Below are 21030 nucleotides of genomic sequence, written 5' to 3' on the forward strand. Positions count from 1 at the left end.
TCCTTTCCTTAGCATCAGTGTTGTAGTACAGAAGTGTTTCTGTCCATGGAAGGAGCTGCTTTACCAGTCATTAGTTACATGATGCAAAGTTTGTTCATTTAAGGGAAACTAAAAGAATAGGTGGGGGGAGAAGGGGAATGGGCTCTGTACATACTATTTTTTTCTGACAAATGTAGGTGAGTTTTAGAATTATGTCTGTTTAGTTCCTGAGACTCATGAGTGGGTGATGAGAGGATAATTTGTAGAGCATTTTAAATTGCTCATAGACCTTTGGGAACTGAACATGGGATTAAATAGTACTGATAAACATTATACAGTTAGCTGCTTACTTAGGTTTGCTACTTGCCAGAGGGGGGGGAAAAGACAATCAACCAACCAATCAACCAACCAAATACAAACCAAACCAAAAACACCTGAGGAGAAGTAGATTTTCATGTCTTCATTTTGCAATGTACTGTAAGCTTGCCTGAATTTCAGAACGGAGCAGAAAACGCACTGTAAGCTGGAGACTCCCACCAACAGCACCTGTAGATATAAATAATAAACTAATAAAAAGCATAGCATGTGATTAATATTTTATACAAGATTAATCTGCAGGCACTCAGGCGTACTTGTACTTAATAATGTACAGAAGCACATAAACATGCACACCCAAAAGAAGAAGTACTTTTGCACCATGCTGCTGTCACCAGAATATTATGATGTTGCCTTCCATAGCTGCCTGATATTTATGGGTGACTACCTTGGTGAAAGGGACTACCTTGTCTGAATGAATATAGAATGCACAACCTATTGCAGCTGTTACAATTAACAAGTAGGCAGTGGCCTTGCAGAGTGTATCTGCAGAAAATTATAGACACACATATGAAAAAAATTGTTTGGATTTAAGTGCTAAAATCATCCAGTGACATTAAGGGGTATTTCTTTCATTCCTAATAATACAATGACATCACTTATAAAGAGCATATAATGTGTGAGAATATGGATTTTGTCAATGAAAATATGCACAAATATTTAACTCTGAGGGCATCGGGGAGACTTAGATTTCAGCAGATGCCCAAGCACATCACTAAATCAGAATAAATCATCACACTCCAGCCACCCCATTGTCCTCTGTGTCTATACAAAGGGAAAGCTACAATCAAAACAGACCAAGCTCTTTTTGCCATCATGTGTTATTGGGATTTTCATTGTGTTGACAAGACTGGTGGGTTGCAGTAAGGCTCTGTCATTCTCGTTGCTGTCATCTACACAACCCATCATCAGCTTATGTTGGCATTTTGCACTGACTTGTGCTATTTGATGGGGAGAGAGGAATAAGGAAGGGAAAATACTCTCCCACTGTTTGCTGTGACTTCGCTTTGCAGTATTACACAGCCTAACTTTGGTTCCTCTTCAGCTTGGGAAACAAAGCAAAAGCACAGTTTGCACAAAGGACTGTGCTGCGCTTGGTATGAACCAGCCAGTTAGAGTGAAAAGGATTGGGCCCTAAAAGTATGATGGAGAAGAAGACAGAGAAAATGATCATAGTCTTTTGTTATTCCTCTCCCTCAGACCACTTGGCAATAATCATGGAATAGAATAAGAGAATAGATTGAAAGGAACCTTGAAGACTGAAAGAGGTAGAACTAGATTCACCCCTCCTGCCATGAGCAGGGCCATCTTCAACTGAATCAGTTTATATATAATTTCCTGAGGTGATTTGCAAGCTGAGGCTATTTGGTACATGACAGTACATGGTTGTGGGTCTTTCACCCAAATATGTACTACTGCACAAAGCATATCTCTTCCTCACACATCTTTTTACTTTTGAACAGTGATATTTGTTGAGATCAACATGAAGATGATAGATCAGAGGATAAAATTCTGTCATGACAAAAGAGGAAGTAATTTAATAGAATTGGATGAAAGAGGAGCCCTGAAGAGGGGTTTGTGTGCCTGAAAACATCCATTCTTCCTTTCTTTCTTTCCCCTCCCCCATAATCTATCACTTTCAATATAAAAATATATTCCCCTTCACCTGAATCTTGTCTTGCTTGTACTTTACACATCTGTGGCTGTAAGGGCCCAACTATCACCATTTACAGTCACCTCTAACTCCATATCTTATGGCAACAGATGATGTCAGACTAGACCACATAATCACTGTTTTCAACATTCACAGGCCCATTTCAGGTGGTACTTGGAGCACAGAATTGCTGAGGCAATCTGCTGGATGATCCTACCAGTCATCTCACCACCTGCCTGCTCTCATATTCTTTTTCCTAGCATTGCAATGGGACCAATGGCCACAGTTGGTAAATAGGGGGCAATGGCCACAGATTTCCCTTCTTTATGTAAGCTGGAGGGCACTTTGCCACAGCAGTGTGGAGCTCTTCATCTAATGATCTGATGGGGCTAGGAAGAAGTTCTTCACCATAAGGATGGTGAGACACTAGAACAGGCTGCCCGGGGAGGTGGCAAAAGCATCATCCCTGGAGGGTTTTAAGGCCTGGCTGGATGTGGCTGTGAGCAACCTGATGTAGTGTGAGGTGTCCCTGCCCATGGCAGGGGGGTTGGAACTGAATGATTCTTGAGGTCCCTTCACACCATAACAATTCTATGATTCCATGTATCAGAAACCAGTCTGTAAAGTTAGTTTTCTAAAGCAAGTACAAGCTGTTAAGAGGAATAGAGATCTTCAGGCTGTTCGGATAGACTCATGAAATACATTATTTCTATTCCATTTTTGAGGGCATTTTCTTCTCCTTCTTCAACTGGTGTTTGTGAGCATCCCACCTCTCAAATACTCTGTTATGACAAGGTCAGCACAACAGTTAACAAGGACTGGCTTTTTCAATAACACCTACAGTGTCATCGGTTTAATGGGAAAGAAAAGCCAGTTGTTGCCACTGTTGTTTGGTGCAGCTTAAAACACACCTTGCCCTCTCCCCACTGAGTTGCACTTCTTCACAGAATAATTTGGCCGCTCTAATGCATGACCAGAATATGAGGCAAGAAATACAACATAAGATTTATGCTTGGCAAGAAACTTAATTCTTCATCTCCTTTCAGCAGCCCTCCCTTTGTTTATTGCCATGCCTGTTCCAGTTTACCACCTAGAGTAAAGACCACCTCTCCAAGGTGGTGTTTTTGGTAGTAGATCTATGCACACAGTTTGTGACAAAGGCATAGCTTCATCTAGAAAGCACCACACCACTCTCTCTTGCTGTGTCAATGAATAATTAATATAGAGAAATAATTTGACTTGGACTTGTTGTTCTCTTTTACTTTTAACCCATACTTGACCCACCTGGAATTGCTTTGTTTAAGATCATGTTGCATAGCTGTAATATTTTTAAACACTTAAGACTGTAAAAAAACCCAAACTTCTACTTAATAGTGATAAGAAGTGCTCCAGTAAGTTCTGGTTAGGGTAGGGGCAGCTTTAGGTTAACAGGCTTTAGGGTTAAAGGAACAATTATTTATCTGGAACAAATGGTGCTTAACCTGGCAAAAAGAGAAACTTTAACATTACACTCATTTCAGTACCATCTCCCTTGTCATAAAATTGACAGAATTACTGAAGTAAATAAATATGTGGACCCTGCTACTCTTTTCTTGACACATATGTATGTACAGGTGTGTATATGTTTGGCAGGAGATGCCAAGCAAACAAATCTACTCAGTGTTAACACTCTTCCCAAATGTACCTGACAGAGCAGAAGTTTGAAAACATTGACTGAAAATATTTACAGATTTCTGTGCAGTGCTGCCTCAGATATGAAAAACAAAACAAAAAACCCAAGCAACCCAAACATCAACACAACAACAAAAAGTTTCCCCCAAACATGTCAGACATGAGGCACCAGATTTCTGAATTTGAGCTTATGAGCTCATGAATTGTGGCTTTCAGCTGTGCAAAAACGTGCAGGCGTGCCTTGATGCTTGGTGATGCAAAATTTGTCTCCATATTCTGCCTGAGAAGTGGACACTAAGATCTACCCTGTGGCATAATTAGAGAAGTCATTAAATATCCTGTTGTATGGAGTCAGGATCTCACCCGTCTGGGATTTATACCAAGAGATGTTATATTTTTGGCTTTGCTGTCAGCACAAATGTTTAAATATACCTTCAAGAGCTGCAATATTTGGAAAGAATTTCTGTTAGCCTTATGTAAGCAAGCAGTAGTCTGCCTTTAATGAAGTTTCATCCTTCAGCTGTATTTCTCTCTTGCTGAAACTGGACCAAATATAGTCACCTCAATTTTAAGAGTGGAAGAAAAATAAAGTAAAGGTGTCAGGATCTTGTCTAAAGTGAGCTGTTAATATTCTATTCTATTCTATTCTATTCTATTCTATTCTATTCTATTCTATTCTATTCTATTCTATTCTATTCTATTCTATTCTATTCTATTCTATTCTATTCATTTATATTCATTTCTATTTCTATTCTACTCTATTCCATTCCATTCCATTCCATTAATTTCTATTTCTATTTCTTTCTGTTTCTGTTTCTGTTTCTATTTCTATTCCATTCCATTCCATTCATAAGCTAGGTTAAAACCTGAGTTTTAAGCATAACAGAGTTCATACAGTGCAGAAAGATTAAGGTGCTCACAGGAAAGCAGAAATTGTCATGGTATTTAAAAAAATATATTATTTTTCCTCTAAACATGAATGATGAGCACAAATCCATTCTACTGTAAGAGGGTCTTTACCTCATTGTCCTCACAGAAACCATCTGAACTCCTTCTAGGAGTGTATTGAATGATATGATAGTTGATATCACCGTCATATGCAGCTCATCCTTTTTTCTCATCTTTCCCCCAGGGAAGAATTGTGCATGCAGTAGTAAGATTTATTTCTTCCACTGATTTTTGTATTGTACTTAGGTCGGAGCAGGCAGGTCAAGAAAAAAAAAAGAGTATTTTGCACTTGGTGATAAAATACGTGATAGTCCTTAAGGTTTTATTTATCTTTCCCGTAGGAGTTTGTACTACCCTCTTCTATCTGTTGCAGTGAAAGTTTTCTTTCTTGTTGTGTTGCCTATTAACTTTAAGTTAAAAAGCAAAAGATTTTGCCTGAGGAGTTTTATTGATCACAGTCTTCATTGAAAGGTTTGGTGATCATTCAGCAGTTTTAGACCCAAGCCGAGTAATTGCCACTTCCAAGAAAGGAACAGTTTGAGAACTAACCTCAGATAAACTGATGTAGCTCAATAGATTCAGTCATTAACATGGACTGGATGTTAGGAAGAAGTACTTCATAGAGAGAGTGATTGCCCATTGGAATGGGCCGCTCGGGAAGGTAGTGGAGTCGCCATCATTGGAGGTGTTTAGGAGGAGACTTGATGGGGTGCTTGGTGCTGTGGTTTAGTTGGTTAGGTGATAGGGTGATAGGTTGGACTCGATGATCTCAAAGGTCTCTTCCAAACTGGTCTGGTCTAATCTAATCTAACCTGATCTAATCTAATCTAATCTAATCTAATCTAATCTAATCTAATCTAACTTTAAAAGTAGTATATGGGATTTCAAAGCTTTAGAAAACCATTATGGCTGCAAATGACTGCAAATCTACACTGCTGTTGCATTTTTGTTGTCCTGAACACAGTTATGAAAGGGAAAGCTAACATTTCTCATTATGAACAATCTCTCAAACTTTTTTTCCCTAACTGCATTTTTTAAAGCCCTCAGTGATACCTGAATCTGGTTCAGTCTTATGTTGTTAATGATACCAGATACAAGACTCAGCAGACTGACAGTATGCAATTTTTCCTCGGCATGAAATCAAATGAGGTCATCAGCCCTTCAGCCCTACGAGAAGAGGCTGAAGAAGCTGGGATTGTTTAGACTGGAGAAGAGGAGGCTCATGGGAGACCTTATTGCTCTCTACAACTACCTGAATGGAGGTTGTATCCAGGAGGGGGTTGGTCTGTTCTCCCAGACAACCAGCACCAGAACAAGAGGACACAGTCTTAACCTGTGCCAGGGGAACTTTAGGCTGGAGGTGAGGAGAAAGTTCTTCACAGAGAGAGTTGTTAGCAACTGGAATGTGCTGCCCAGGGAGGTGGCGGAGTCACTTGGACTTGATGACCTCAAAAGTCTTTTCCAACCTTGTTGATTCTATGATTCTATCATCATGACCCAATTTGACTGTAAAATTCATAAGATCCATTAGTTTTGTTTTCCCAGAACGGAACTTTAATCCATTCATCTTTCTCAAAGCAAAAAGACAATGCACTATTTAAAAACAAAAAGAAACACCCCCCCACCCTCAAATACTCAAAAATAAACCCCAAAACCCCAAACCAAACAAAACCAGTGCTGTCAAAACCAATCACAATTAAACTGTAGGACTTCATGAATTTGTCAAAACATGGAATACGACATTTCCCCTGCTCCAACATTTCTTTTGTTTCATAGGTGGCACCTGTGTTGTTAACCCCACCGACCTCTTCTGCTCTGTTCCTGGCCGCTTATCTCTCCTCAGCTCCACTTCGAAGTACAAAGTGACCATTGCAGAGGTGAAGAGGCGCCTTTCACCACCAGAATGCCTCAATGCTTCCCTCTTAGGAGGTATTTTGAGAAGGTAAGTTGAAGGTGAGAATTAACAAGTCCTAGACAGTGCTGTCGTTTCTGTTATTTTCTACAAGTGAAATTTGTTCTCTCTTTCCTCACTTGTTAGGTGGTCCCAGTTTGGGAATGCAGAAGGAGATGGATTGGGAGGGAACTTTATTTCTAGGGAAATTTCCAACAGATGAAAAAAATAAGATTGTCTTGATGGTGACAGAACACTGGAACAGGCTGCCCAGGAGGATTGTGCAGTCTCCTTCTCTGGAGATATTCAAGACTCACCTGGATGAGTTCCTGTGTGAGCTGGTGTAGGTGATCCTGCTTTGGCAGGGAGGGTTCAACTAGATGATCTCTCGAGGTCCCTTCCAGCCCCTGACATTCTGTGATTCTGTGACATTTTTCACAGAACATTTACATTTTTCAGTGAACAGAGTTCTCTCTCTGTATTTTTTTTGCCCTTTAAATTCAGTTACTTGTACAGGATGGATAAAGGCTGCTTTGCTTTGTTTTGAATGAAAAAAAAAAACCAAGACTCTTAATGCCTGCAAAATTTCACCGAAGCAGCAAATCTGACTTCTTGTTGAGAAACTGTTCCAAAGTTAATTGTTTTATCAAGTGTAATTACAGTTATCACTCAAAAATCCAACCAACCAACCAAAAAAACCCATGAAGGTGTAGGGATGCCTTTCTATTTCTTTCTCCTTTGCATGTCTTTTGAGTAGAGAAAAGGTAGAATATGCTGGGTTTGGTTTTGTCACTATGAGATACTGGAGGAGAAGTGAGTAAATCAGCACAGTTTTGCCTCTGAGCCTCCACTGACCAGAGCAGAGACTTGCAGAGAGCAGCGGCAGAGGAAGAAAGTGACTGTGCAGACTGTGCCTCACACTGCAAGTGGAAAACAAGGAGGCGACTCTAATTCAGCCAGGCATATGTAAGTCGCAGTGTCCCTGAGGCATCAGCTTAGATGGCATAAGCTACTTGAAGGCCTTTTGATCAAAACTAGGTGGAAAGTCATAGGCTGTTTCACTGCTGTCACCAAAAGCCACACTCATTCTCATACAAAAAGTCATTTTAACCAACCTGCAATGTCCTAAGATAAAGAACCACAGAATGGTAGAGGGTGCAAGGGACCTCGGGACATCATTTAGCCCAACCCCACTGCAAAAACAGGGTCACCTAGCACAGCCTGAACAGGATTGCATCCAGGCAGATTTTGAAGGTCTCCAGAGAAGGCAACCCCAAAACCTTTCTAGTATGTAGCAGCCCAGAATAGGTATGATAGGTCACAAAACTTAGTGACAAAACTCAGTGACATAAGTTCCACCTGCCTTTGTAGGCACTGAAAACCAAACCCTGCATCCACACGTTTTCCTCTGTTACCTTGCTTCACCTTCAACTAGTAGTCAGAGACATACCCACATTAGGTCCTCATACCACAGGCTTCATCCATACCAGTACAAGCTAGTAAGAATACAAAGTCATCAGCCCAAATGTGAGGACTCATTTCTCTTTTCTGCTAAAATGCTAGAAGAAGGAACATGTGTAAATGAAGCAGTGTGTAAATTAATAGAATTGGTCAGGCTATACCTGGAGTTGTCACAATTGGAGAGCAAGCTCAAGCACTCTGTAGAGATGTGGCAAAACCAAACCTTGTTCCTTGTTTGCCTGGCACCTGGAAGGGTTGGATTTGCATTCTGTCAGCAGTAATCATCTTGGTATTTCACCAGCTAGTTTTGCTGCAGAATTAAGGGTCCTCAGAAGACCTTTACTGATACACAACACAGTCAAAGTTATGGTGTCTCTTAATAGGTAAAAGCAACCATCCAAACAGTGGTATTTCAAGTTTAGTTCCTTCCTCTGCCTGAAGAAACTTGAACCTGCACCTCAAAATATCTAGTTAAGCATGCTTGCTTACTACTCAGTTATTGGTTATTCTGAAAACAAAATAAACCGAACCAAAACAAACCCCACAAAATAAAAATGAAAGCTCCTCAGTCTTATTTGGAGATAATGAAATATTTGCTGAAAAAATGTAACTGTAGTGATGACTGTTATCTAATGACCAGGTCATTCATTTGGGATGGGAGAGATCTGGGTTCTAGTCACTGTTCTATCCAGCATTTAAGCATTTTAACATTAGCTATTCACTGCCAGCTGGCTGCTGCCCTTTTCTAAAAGACACAGGTTAAAATTCCCTCAGGCTGAGGGAGAAATTGAACTGCATAAGAGGATGTATCTCAAATGTTTAAAACACTGAGGTACTGCAGAAAGGCAGGTGTGGGATGCACCAGGAACCATTTTGATAAGCAAACAGATGTAGGCATTTGGGATAGTGGGATAGATAACCAATGACTATCTGGGCTTTTAGCTTCAGCATTTCCTACTGCTTTATCCTTATGCCTTGTAAGTACTGGGTTTAGTAGACTACATTTCTGATTACCCAGGTTTCTACATAAATTGTAGCAGGATAACTGGAGGTGGATTCCACATAGACATCTACATTTGAGTAGCCATCTGGCTTCCTTTTATAGTTAGGTGAGAGAGATGGGCAAAGTCTTGTCATTCTAGACATCTGTTTAATGTCATTATAGAAGGGCATTTTTCTCTCTAGGTTGTTTTGGGAGGTCAGGGTGGCTAAATCAGATGTAAGCAACTGCACTGTCAATAGTCATATTCAGTCTTTGCAATCTCAGGTTCTGTGTCTAAATCAGGACCAGGGGTTCCACTAGGTGGAAAGCTGGCTGAAGATCTGACACCCCTGTGACAAGCATTAAAATGTCTCCATTTGTCAAAGGACCAATGTGAAAGACTCACACAGTGGAAGGAGGATGTTAAGAATACAGCTCAGAATGATTTTCCATTGATGTCATTAGTGCAGGCACTACCCCACACATTTGTCAATAAGGTGTGTACAATTTCCATACTCACATTAACACAGGAAAAAAAGTGCAAAATAAAGACAAGTTTCTCTCTCCTGCTGTTCTGTTGTGATAGAGCTAAATCCAAGAATGGAGGACGCTGCTTGCGAGAGAAATTAGACAGACTGGGACTGAATTTGCCTGCAGGAAGAAGAAAAGCAGCAAATGTCACACTCTTGACTTCCTTGGTAGAAGGTAGGGTTTATAATATTGCAATATAATATGAACAATTCCAATGTTTCCTTGCATGCAACACGTTTCAGCCACAGTGTTAACCGTCATAATCTGCACACCAAGGGGAGAAATGGCTTGCCTAAAGCCACAGGCAGAACAAAAGGCAAATGGGAGGTTCACTCCGAGATGTCTCGGTTCCCAGCAACTGGTTTAGTCCTGCCGTTTTCTGAGCATTGATCTGTGCTTTCTGTGCTGGGATCTGACTTACAAATCGATGATCCAAGTGTTCTTGTGAGAGAGATGAATGCCTTATACCAACTCTATAAGTAGGTTTGTTTATCCTGCCTTTTTTTTTTTTTTTTAACTTGTGAATTTCCTGGAGCTGATCCAAAAAATGTGATTTATCTTTTCTCCCATGAGAAGGCATAATATTTAGACAAGACTTTTTCCCCCACATAAATGAATTAAATCTGTTTCAGATAAACTCTAGACGGGCCCAGGAGATACTTTCCTGGCCTTTACTTGTTGTTTAAATATCATTCACCAAATACTACCTGGCTTTTCAAACCTTCAGCTGGGAGATGCAGGTTCAAACCCCTCAGGCAAAGGGGAAAAAAACTCTACCTGAATCTCTTATATTCTGGGTGACTCCACTAAGTACTCAGTTTGCTGTCTGGCTGTGAATAGCAGCTCTGGGAATTTCAGATCCCTGTTCCTTGATGTTGAGAGCACTCAGCTCATCCTAAAGGTCAACAGTTTCTAGGATCATAACCTGACAGGCCCACATAGATCTCAGCAAGTAGGCTGAGGTCTCAGCACGTATTACCACAGAAGCACAGAATTATACAAAGGTTGAGTCTGGAAGGGACCTCTGGTGATCTTCTAGTCCAACCATCCTGCCCAAAGCAGGGTCAATTAGAAGAGGTTGCTCAGGACCTTATCTAGCCCAGTTTTTCATATCTCAGAGGATGGATAAATAGTGCATAATCCACAACAGAAAATGTTTTTCAGTACCTAAAAGGAAAGACTAAGGTTCTCAAGGGCTACTGAGTACACAGAACTATAATGGGTCTGCTCTGACATACAAGTGTCCATAACACACTTGTTTGTAATAAAGAGAAAGCCATAACAGAGTCACAGACTTAGAAAAGAGAATTTTCTCCCTCATGCATCTTGGGTCTTATCAGGGAAGACTAAACAGAGCCGTGTAGCCAGCTACTCATTCCTCAGAAGACAGTGAGAGGAAGCCCTTTTTCAACTGCTGGCCTGGGACTGATGGCAAAGTGCTTTTACTGTAAGTCAGAATTAGGTTCCTTTTCTCCCTAGAAATGGAGATGTGTTTTCCTCCCTGCCCTTTACCCAAAGCCTATGCTATTGCTTTTGTTCTCAAATTGTCTTACTGTGAGTCCTGAAGATGTACACTGAGGAGAGTGAGCTCACTTTTACAGAGATTTGTTTACCTGGATGTGCTAATCACAAACTTTACCTACCAGGAGTTTGTGGGAAAATTTCCTCATGTGTGTTAACATTCCATAGAAAAAAAACCACTAAGCTCTTTTTGACTTATGCAATAAAATTTTGGTTAAATTTAGTGGTGCTTCCTTGGTCAACCCTGAAAGTGCTTATTGAATTCTTTGTGGCATAAGTTGTCCTCCCTTTGTACATGCAGATACAACTTTCAAAGGGTACTAACTCGTAGCATGGTTTATGCAAGGAAAAACATCCTTCAGTGTCTTCTGCTGCTGGAGGAGGTGGAAATGGAAAGATACAGGTTTAATTCTAGGTTTTGGAGGAGAAGAAAACATGGAGAAAAACAGCATAATATTTTTTCCTATGTGATGTCAATAGACAAATTGACATCGTGATTCATTAGTCTTATTAAATCCTTAATTATCAGGTGCACTGTGTGGACTTCTCATAAAGACTTAGGGTTATGTCACTTTTGATTACTTAAATGTTTCTAAGTATATCATTACTAAAGATCTTCACAGACTTCAGTGTATCAAAGCTTGTAACATCTCTGTAAGGTAGGAATTAGTTCAGCCTCTTGAATATCTGTTTGATTTAAGAAAAGGCCAAAAAAATTTAGGAAGAAATTCTGCATTGAAAGAGAGATTGGCCATTGGAATGTGCTGCCTGGAGAGGTGGTGGAGTCACCATCACTGGAGGTGTTTAGGAAGAGACTGGATGGGGTGCTTGGTGCCATGGTTTAGGTGATTAGATGGTGTTAGATGATAGGTTGGACTCGATGATCTTAAAGGTCTTTTCCAACCTGGTTAATTCTATTCTATCCTATCCTATCCTATCCTATCCTATCCTATCCTATCCTATCCTATCCTATCCTATCCTATCCTATCCTATCCTATCCTAAAATTACTTTTATCATGACAGGTATATTGCCTAAATGTGTCCCAAAAGTCTCTGCTTAGACTAGGATTCTTCTTCCTCTAAACTAGACTAAAATAATTTAGGTTTGGGGGTTATTGCTAAGCTCAACAGAGGAACTGCAGTGAATTTCTAGGCTCTGGTGATCATGTGAAGGTCCAGACATAATGAAAATAATGAAAATTATTCTGTGGCCCCTTATTTTCTGTGTCCTTACTTTTAGGTCTCAACATGGCTGCTGGGTGTTTACTGCTCTTCTTATTTTGGTCGAGGCACATCTTTAGTGTCTTTGGTAGGGACACTTGGGCCCCAAAGTAGGAACTGTTTGACAGATCAGTTCTGTTCTTTGTGTTGTCATCCACATAAATCAGTGTAGTGGGTGGAAAGACAAACTGGGAGAATTAATTCAGCGCTGCAAGACTCTTCACGGAAGTATGGGACAGTGTCTTCGTGCAGCCTGTAAGTGAGGGATGCCCTCTAGTGCCTAGATCAGATGAAGGGAAAGGTCATTTTTCTTACCAGCTCTAAAAGGAGAATGCCTACATCTTAGGTAATACAATAAAGGCTCCTCCATAAAATACTAGCATTGCCAAGGCTACGCCTCACTGCTGGCTCAAAGGAGTCAAAAGCCTCCCCAGTGGGAACAAAAAAAAAAGGATGTAAGAAGGCAGGGAGATGTCTGTCTTCTGTTTGGACAGGTCACTTAGAGACATAACATAAACGTGATCGCAGATGCAGGTAAAAGCAATGCAGTTTTTTAATCATCAGGTGTTTTGGAAAGAAAAGGACAGAAGAAGCACTTACAAAAAAATCTGGAATTTGTTTGTGATTTTTGGTCAACCCTACTTAAACTCTAAGTTTCCCAGCTGCAGAATTGACAGCATTCATCTGTTGTGGTTTGGGGACCAAAACTCTTGAGAAAAATAGGTCAGCGGTTACTTTTTTCACACTGTTATCAACTGTCACACTTCTCTCCCACTAGCCTTTGTTTAAATATCCTTCCACTCTTTCCTCCTCCTTTCTCACCCTACAAATAGAAAGAACTTTCCTTCCACCTCCCTCCTGTCCCTCCTCCCTCTTGGTAGCGTTTCTGCTGGGTAGAGCATCCGGAGGAGGCAAAGGTGAGGAGAGAGTAGGAGGTTCAGATGCCATGTGTCCCTCTCCTGGGACAAAGCTTCTGCCTTCACTCCACATAGGAACATCTCTCACTCTTTCTAGACCCAGGGGACATGCATACTGCTCCTTGCACCTGCCCACAGAAGTCTGTCAAGGTACATAGCCGGTATCTCCACTGAGGTTTTTCTAAGCCAGCTCTGACAATTCAGCTGCAACAACTGTCCTTTCTCATCATGCAAACCTCTCTGGTCAGTTGTGAAATTATATAGGAGAGGCATCACAGCAAAGCCATGTGCTGGATTTAAGGAGCAAGAGTTAATGACTCTCAACACCCATTCTTTGTCTCAGCAGGAGGAAGAAGCTCAGGTTATTGCACACAGGGAAATTTGATTTTAGATTGACACAAGGCAATGGTCCATAAAAGCTGGGATTTTGAATCATAGAATCATTCAGGCTGGAAAAGATCCTCAGGATCATCAAGTCCATCCATTGACCCTATTCTATGAGGTTCACCCCTAAACCATATTCCCAAGCACCACATCCAAAGACCTTTAAATACATCCAGGGTTGGTGACTCCACCACCTCCCTGGGCAGCACATTCCAATGCCTGACCACTCTTGCCATGAATAAATGTTTCCTAATGTCCAGTCTAAACCTACCCAGTGGCAGATTGAGGCCATTCCCTCTTGTTCTATCACTTATGATCACTAATTTAGGGGCTTCTGCCTTTAGCAGAACTGCTCCTTGACATAAACAACAACTAGGCAGAAGAAGATAAATCCAAGGTAAAAGCGGTCAGTTCACCCATATTTCCAACATTTCCACATTCTCCCTTAGAATAAATGTTTGTCCAAATTCTCATGTAGGAAAAGAAAACATTTGGTATGAACTGCTTCCCACCACCCAAGCTGACTTACCTCCTACTCTATGGTAATAGAAGAGACCTCTATTCATTGAGATTAAGAAGCAGCAATGTGCACAGAAGTGTATCACAATTCAGTTCTAAATCATAGAATCACAGAATCATAGAATTATTAGGGTTGGAAGGGACCTCAAGGATCACTTAGTTCCAACCCCCCTGCCATGGGCAGGAACACCTCACACTACATCAGGTTGCTCAGAGCCACATCCAGCCTGGGATCCCAGTTTATTATTTGGTCTAGTTTCAAAATTACATTGTTTGCCAACAGTGAGAGAAGAGAAATCTTCTGCAGAGGGTTTTCATGTCCAGATTTGTATTTTCATTTAGAATTTGGCATTTTAATTCAGAATGCCTACTCCTTGTACCAAACGGAAGTGTGTGCTCATATGAAGGCATAGTTCTAGTGTGCATTTGTAGTATATACAGCTTTCCATTTCCAGAAGGAATACATTTTTAAATCTATTTAAAACATTTTCCAATTCATTACTTCCCAATAGGTACATCCAAATCTACATTTTTAGCAATCCGTATCCACAAGCAGATAAGTATTTTTTATTAATTTCTCTTTTTTGCTCATGATTTTACATTTTCATATACCATTAGCAATCAATCACAATCCTGGCTCCAGGTAAGAGGTACAGACTTTTGAGTTCTGGGCTCCTCAGTTTAAGAAGGACATTGAGAGACTTGAATGTGTCCAGAGAAGGGCAACAAGGCTGGAGAGAGATCTCCAGCACAAGCCCTGCAAGGAGAGGCTGAGGGAGCTGGGGTTGCTTAGCCTGGAGAAGAGGAGGCTCAGGGGAGACCTTATTGCTCTCTACAGCTACCTCAAAGGAGGCTGTAGACAGGTGAGGCTTGGTCTGTTCTCCCAGGCAACCAGAATAAGAGGACATAGTCTCAAGCTGCACCTGGGGAAGTTTAGGCTGGAGGTGAGGAGAAAGTTCTTCACAGAAAGAGTAATTGGAATGTGTTGCCCCAGGGAGGTGGTGGAGTCCCCATCCCTGGAGGTGTTCAAAAAAGGATTGGATGTGGCACTTGAAGCCATGGTTTAGTTGTCCTGAGGTGTTAGGTATTAGGTAATAGGTTGGACTTGATGATCTCTGAGGTTTATTCCAACCTGGTTGATTCTGTGATTCTGTTTTAGAATTTATATCATTTTCTCAGGTCATCAAACCACTTTGGTGTAGTTTTCTCAGTTCTAGCACATGATCTGCACCATCTTCATAAAGATAAGTATGAATGCTGAGTTATATTTGCATTTTCTTTGGGTTTTGGTGGAGGTTTTTGTGGACATTAAGTGAAAACATGCAAATCTCAGTCATTTCACTGTTGTTCATGTTAGATAAACGCCTGTACTTCATCACATAAGGTTTTTCTCTTTTGGAGAATCCAAGGCTTTCCCAATGGCTAATTTTTTTTAAGTTATTTGGTGTCTGCAGTCCTTGTATTGTTACTTTAGTCTGACTGGAATCAGGACAGAGCTGTCCGGAGCATGGCAGTTCCACCACATGACAGCTTCAAAGGGCTTAGCTTTCATCTTCTGTCCATGATGGCATAAAAATCAAACCTCTCAAGTGCTTTAAAGGAATTCAGTTGAAAAGCAAAACCTGGTGCTCTTCCACAGTTGATTTACTTTGTAAGGCTTTATTTAAGGAAGAGTAAAAGCATAGCTGAAACAGAAATTTTCAAACACCTATACAGAAGTGCAGAAGCTATGGCTTAAGTTTACACCTTTTCTCATCCATGAGGAACAGCTGAAGGAACTGAGATTGTTTGGTCTTGAGAAGAAGAGGTTGAGGGGAGACCTCATTGCTCTCTACAACTACCTGAAAGATGATTGTAGTGAGGTGGGGGTTGGTGTCTTCTCCCTAGTATCAGGTGATAGAATGAAAGGAAATGGCCAGAAATTGTGCCAGGGGAGGTTTAGGATGGAGACTAGGAAAAAAAATCTCTACTGAAAGAATGGTCAGGCATTGGAACAGGCTGCCCAGGGAGGTGGTTGAGTCACCATCCCTGGAGCTGTTGAAAACATGTAGAAATGACACTTAAGGACTTGGTTTAATGGCCATGATGGTGCTAGGTCAATGGTTTGGCTTGATGACCTTAGAGGTCTTTTCTAACCAAAGCAATCCTGTGATTCTCTTCTATAAATCTGGGATAGATGTTTTAACCACAAAACTGTCAGATATATGCTTGGTCATTCTCAGTGTTAACATACCACTGAAATCCATTTTCATACCACTGAAAATTATTTTACTCTTCCAGAAGCTGTAGGATAAGTGGAAAACCCTTAAACATGTGGTTTGGTTGGTGAGAAAAGCTGTGGTAGCTCTACAGTTGGAAGTATTCAAAATTAGGCTTGAAATGTCTGTGAACAATCTAATCTAAGGCCATAATTTCAACAGAAGGTGATCTCCTGAGTTTTCCCTTCTAATACAGACTTTTCTATAATTCCTCTGATCCACTTTTGCCTTCTATTTTAGTATGGGATGATACATGCTTCAGTTAATCTCCATTGACTTGAAAGTATCAGATGCCAATACCTTGAGTCAGAGGAATTCCACTGCACAAAGGGAAGTGTTACAGGTCCTACATCCCTCCTGTTACCCGGAGGACCAGCCTAGTCTCCAAAGACCCAGGGTCCAATCCTACCTCCCATAATGGCAATCAAATACACAACTGAAACTAATCAATTAGAATAAACCCTCCACAACACCCTAACCCCTAAACTATTCTGGAACAGATCTTTCAGTCACTCATGCAGATGTGCTTCACCATACATTTCTGGTAGGTGACCTATTTGTACCTGAGGAGATGAGAGCAAGTGTCATCTGGGAGCACCTGTTTTCATCAGGGAAAGACAAACTTCGACACAGATATTCACACTCCAGGCAGCTGTGGTTTTGATCACATAAATCCTACCCCAAGGTTGTCAGAGTCCCAGCACACAGGTCAGAGTGTTCAGTAAACCCTAAAATGTATTCCCTGGGTTCTCCAAGCTAGAGTAGAAAGATAGGCTCTTCCAGAGGTGTTTGGCACCCATCATGGAATTCAGTTATGGTAGTGGGGTAGAGAGGTGCTCAGTGTCTGCTTCTGTTACAAACTTCTCATAAAGCCTGTTTCCCCCTTTGCCTTGATTTCCTCATCTATAAAACAGCAACTGCGGTCCTCATTGTCAGCACTTTCTGTTTTGTCTGGTCAGATTTGATTGCAATCTTTTGGAATCTTTAGTTGTGCTCTGCTTTGGGGTCTGCTCAACTTCAATGTGGGCTACTTTTATTCTGCCTGCTGGCTTAATCCCTATGCTGAAATGTGTGTTATGCACACAGCGTAAGAAGGTTCTTTATTCATCATTTAGAGCTCCAGAAGTGAAGCACCAAAGGCTGAATCTCAGCTGTTCAGAGGGGCTTATTCGTACCTTCCACTGATCTCCACGCCTTAAATATCAGTGATGAACTGAACTTACAAAACTTGAGCAGGTGCCCTGTACTCACTGGTGTCAAGGGAGGGAGCTAAACCCAAGTGCCTTGGCTAGTATTTTCACATGAGAGGAACAGCCTTTCTATCTTCTGGCTGGCACCATCTGATGACTAACCATGAGCAGATCAAAAGGGTTGTAATCTGTAACTGAGATTGGGAATGAATGTCTGCAAAAGTGATTTTTGTTGTTGTTGTATTTGTGCTTTTTAAGAATGGAAGAAATTCTGTAATCATCATCATCATCATAACAACCCTAAAACCTAACTGAGCCATTTTGTTTGCCCACAGGGGAAGCATTACATTTGGCCAGAGATTTCGGCTACACCTGTGAAACAGAGTTCCCTGCCAAGGCAGTAGGAGAGCACATTGCCAGACAGCACATGGAACAGAAAGAGCAGACAGCAAGGAAAAAGATGATCCTAGCAACAAAGTAAGAAGGGAGGGGGAACTAAAAATGAAATCTGTCTGTCGTGTCTCCATTTTGGATCTGGGGGCTAGGGGGAGGGGGGAATGGGAGTATGGAGCTGGGATTGCAGTGACTGCTATCACAACAGCACTCACTGGCAGCAAGTGAGAGCAATTCTCCTTAGAGATGCTGTAAGAGGAGCTTTATTTACTGCAATGAGGTTTTAGTGGCAGTGCCTGTGGTTAAGGAGCACATACATGTCAGGTGGTTTGGTTTAAATAAGAGGAGGGGATATTATTGCATGGTAAGTTCTGTAGCATAGGGACTGACTTTGTCTCGTGTTTGTGTGTGAGCAGGAGAGCTAAGCTTCTACCAAAGTACTAGTTACTGTAGGATAATTATCATAAGTCTGCTGAGGGAGAGCTGGTTTGCAGAGGGACAGATCATCCCTGGATGGAAACTGCAAGAGTTCCCCTGAAGTCAAAGGCACTGGAACAATGTACACCAGCAGGGAAGCTTTGCGAAAGCCATTAAAGACACACGGAGACACCTCACTGCTCTAAACAAACCACACATCTCCCTGGAGCAGTAACATCGTGTTAGGATAACACTTCATCTAGGTTAATTAGCCTTAATGAGGGAAGAATTAGCCTTCCTGAGCCATGGGAAACAGGAATAAATAGTCTGCATGGAACAGCACAGAGCTACCCTCAGTATGTGGTATGCCTGCATGGGGTAAGCCCTGAAGACACTAACGCTCTTCCTGCACTTTCTGCAGTGTTACATAGTGAGGCCAGAGAAGAGCTGAGGCCAGAAACCTGAACTCTTAAACTGCCAACCTAATGTCTGGGAATCATTCAGACTGGAATATACCCAACAGAGAGGAATTACCCCATAGCAGGGGAGAAGGTTGACCAGAAGTGGGATTAGCATGTTTCCCAATGTCCTTTGTCTATTTGTGAGGAACAGGACTCCTGGCCTTGGTGTCCCTCTTTTATCCAGAACTTTTTGCCCTGAAGGTGACCCAGAGATAACATATGTTGAAACACCTGGGCTTGTCAAAGCCCTTGAACAGGCTGCCCAGGGAAGTGTTGGGGTCACCATCCCTGCAGGGATTGAAACACCACATAGATGTGATGCTGAAGGACATGGTTTAGTGGTGAACTTGGTAATGTTGCAGTAATGGTTGGACTCAATGGTCTTAAAGGTCTTTTCCAGCCTAAACGATTCTAAAAGTCTATTTCAGGCTTGTGAACCCTGTGACTATAGCCTCTGTTCATTCCCTGGGGGAATATGCAGAGCACCATGTGGCTCAAAGTGCCTTTGCTGGCTGTGAAGGTGATGAAAGATCTCACACATCATGCTCCTAAGTTCTTTGCAGATTGAAAGAAACCATGTAAGTGGAATATGATCTTACTCTTACCTATATCCACATATTTTTTTAAGAGCCCAAGGGGTTTCAGACATGAGAATAATCCAGGTGGCAAGAAGCAGCTTCTCTCTGCAAGTTGTGTCTCCCCATCACTGTGTAGCCCATTAAAAATCTGTATCAACTGTGTAAAAGTTGATAATACTGGTGGGCAGCACAAGCTAAACCAGAGTTAAGACTGAAAATTGTCTCAGATGGAGGATTTGCCACCTCTCAAACGTAATGATATCAGTCTTCCCCCTTGTTTTTTTCTGGCTCTAAGGAGAGATCATATTACCATGGGTTGTAATAGTCAGTGGGGAACTGTTACACTCTGCCTCCAAAGGTGATCCCGCTAAGGGACACAGTCTCACTACCCTTTCTCACCATGCCCTACCTTCTTTCTCACCCTTATTTTCTACTGAGATGTGGAATCATAGCCAAGTCTCATCACTGGAAATAGTCAAGGTCAGGTTGTATGGGGCTCTTAGAAATCTGATGTAGCTAGAGATGTCTCTGGGGATTGGACTAGATGACTCTAAAATGTCCCTTTCAACCCAAACCATTCTATGATTTCACAGTTCTATGATTCCACAGTTCTATGATTACTCATAACCTTCACAAACTTTGGGCTTGTAGGTTGCTGTCCTGCACTTTTAAGATAAAAAAATGAGGTTTTCTTTTCCCCCTTCCATGAGTTAAAATCAGCTATAAATAGTTCAGAGAGGTCTGCTGATAACACAAAGACAGGCCATGTCCTACTGCGGTGGTTGGTCGCAACAAGGACAGCTGGGTCAGTGTGTGTGCTGCTACTGCCCTCTCCTGCTTGGAAGGAGAACAGTGATTCACAGACCAGTCCTGTCCAGGTGCTACAGGAGACCCAGGTCCATGGCATTGTTATACTAGCAATGGTATTTCCCAGCCATTCTTCCATGTGCCTGATAACAGGCACTCTAGTAATTTGTCAGGAGTTTCAATTATTCACTAGGCATCACAAAGCTCTAGGTGTAGAATTTCAGCACTGCCCCTTCCTCCCTGCCTCATGTGCTTTAGAGTTACAACATGGTAAGAAGCAGTGGATTGTTAGGCTGCTGCCACAAACAACACCGAAATTCCAGAGTGGTAAAAGCAATCATGGCCAACGTTGCCTAGAGAAAGAACGGACTGGGGTGTTCTTGCCTCTGTGTGCTGCCACTATGAACTTTGGGACGTAGCCAGAAGCCCATAGAATTGTGCCTTTGACTGAACTGGAGAGATCTTCCACATGTGAGGTCTTGAGGAAAAACAAGGGTAAGGAAAAATATTTTTTTGCAACAGTTAATAGTATATAGGTTAAGTTCCATTCTGAATTCAGACATCCAGTTTCATCAGTTGCCCAGATGTGGGTACCCACTGCCATTTGAGATGAACTGGGTTATCCACCTTGGTTAGCTCCATAAACACTCTGGTTTCTTTTTGTTGCTCTCTTAGATCTGCCCCTGATTACAAATGTCTTTGGTTCTGCATATCTTTGTGTGGGTAATGAAACAGAGCTCTTAATGACTGCAAAGCCCTTAGCATTTCCAGAATTCAGCAGGAGCTCTCAGTGCTAAGGGCATCTATAGCTTGCAATGAGGCAATCCACCCACCCTAAGTAGTTCAGCTGTCACACACAGATCTGTGGATTG

The 21030-nt window shown here is 41.6% G+C and overlaps 1 protein-coding gene across 1 annotated transcript in view; it reads left to right on the plus strand.

The window, feature by feature from the left end:
- The window catches only part of TFAP2D (transcription factor AP-2 delta), a 54565-nt gene that overhangs the window by 11537 nt on the left and 21998 nt on the right, over positions 1 to 21030 (plus strand). The window contains exons 4-6 of the mRNA XM_009905225.2: positions 6404 to 6569; positions 9548 to 9666; positions 17838 to 17979. Of these exons, the coding sequence (XP_009903527.1) occupies positions 6404 to 6569; positions 9548 to 9666; positions 17838 to 17979 (427 nt within the window). The remainder of the gene's footprint in view (positions 1 to 6403; positions 6570 to 9547; positions 9667 to 17837; positions 17980 to 21030) is intronic.

This window comes from Dryobates pubescens, chromosome 3 (assembly GCF_014839835.1).
Source record: "Dryobates pubescens isolate bDryPub1 chromosome 3, bDryPub1.pri, whole genome shotgun sequence".
NCBI classification, from domain to species: domain Eukaryota; kingdom Metazoa; phylum Chordata; class Aves; order Piciformes; family Picidae; genus Dryobates; species Dryobates pubescens.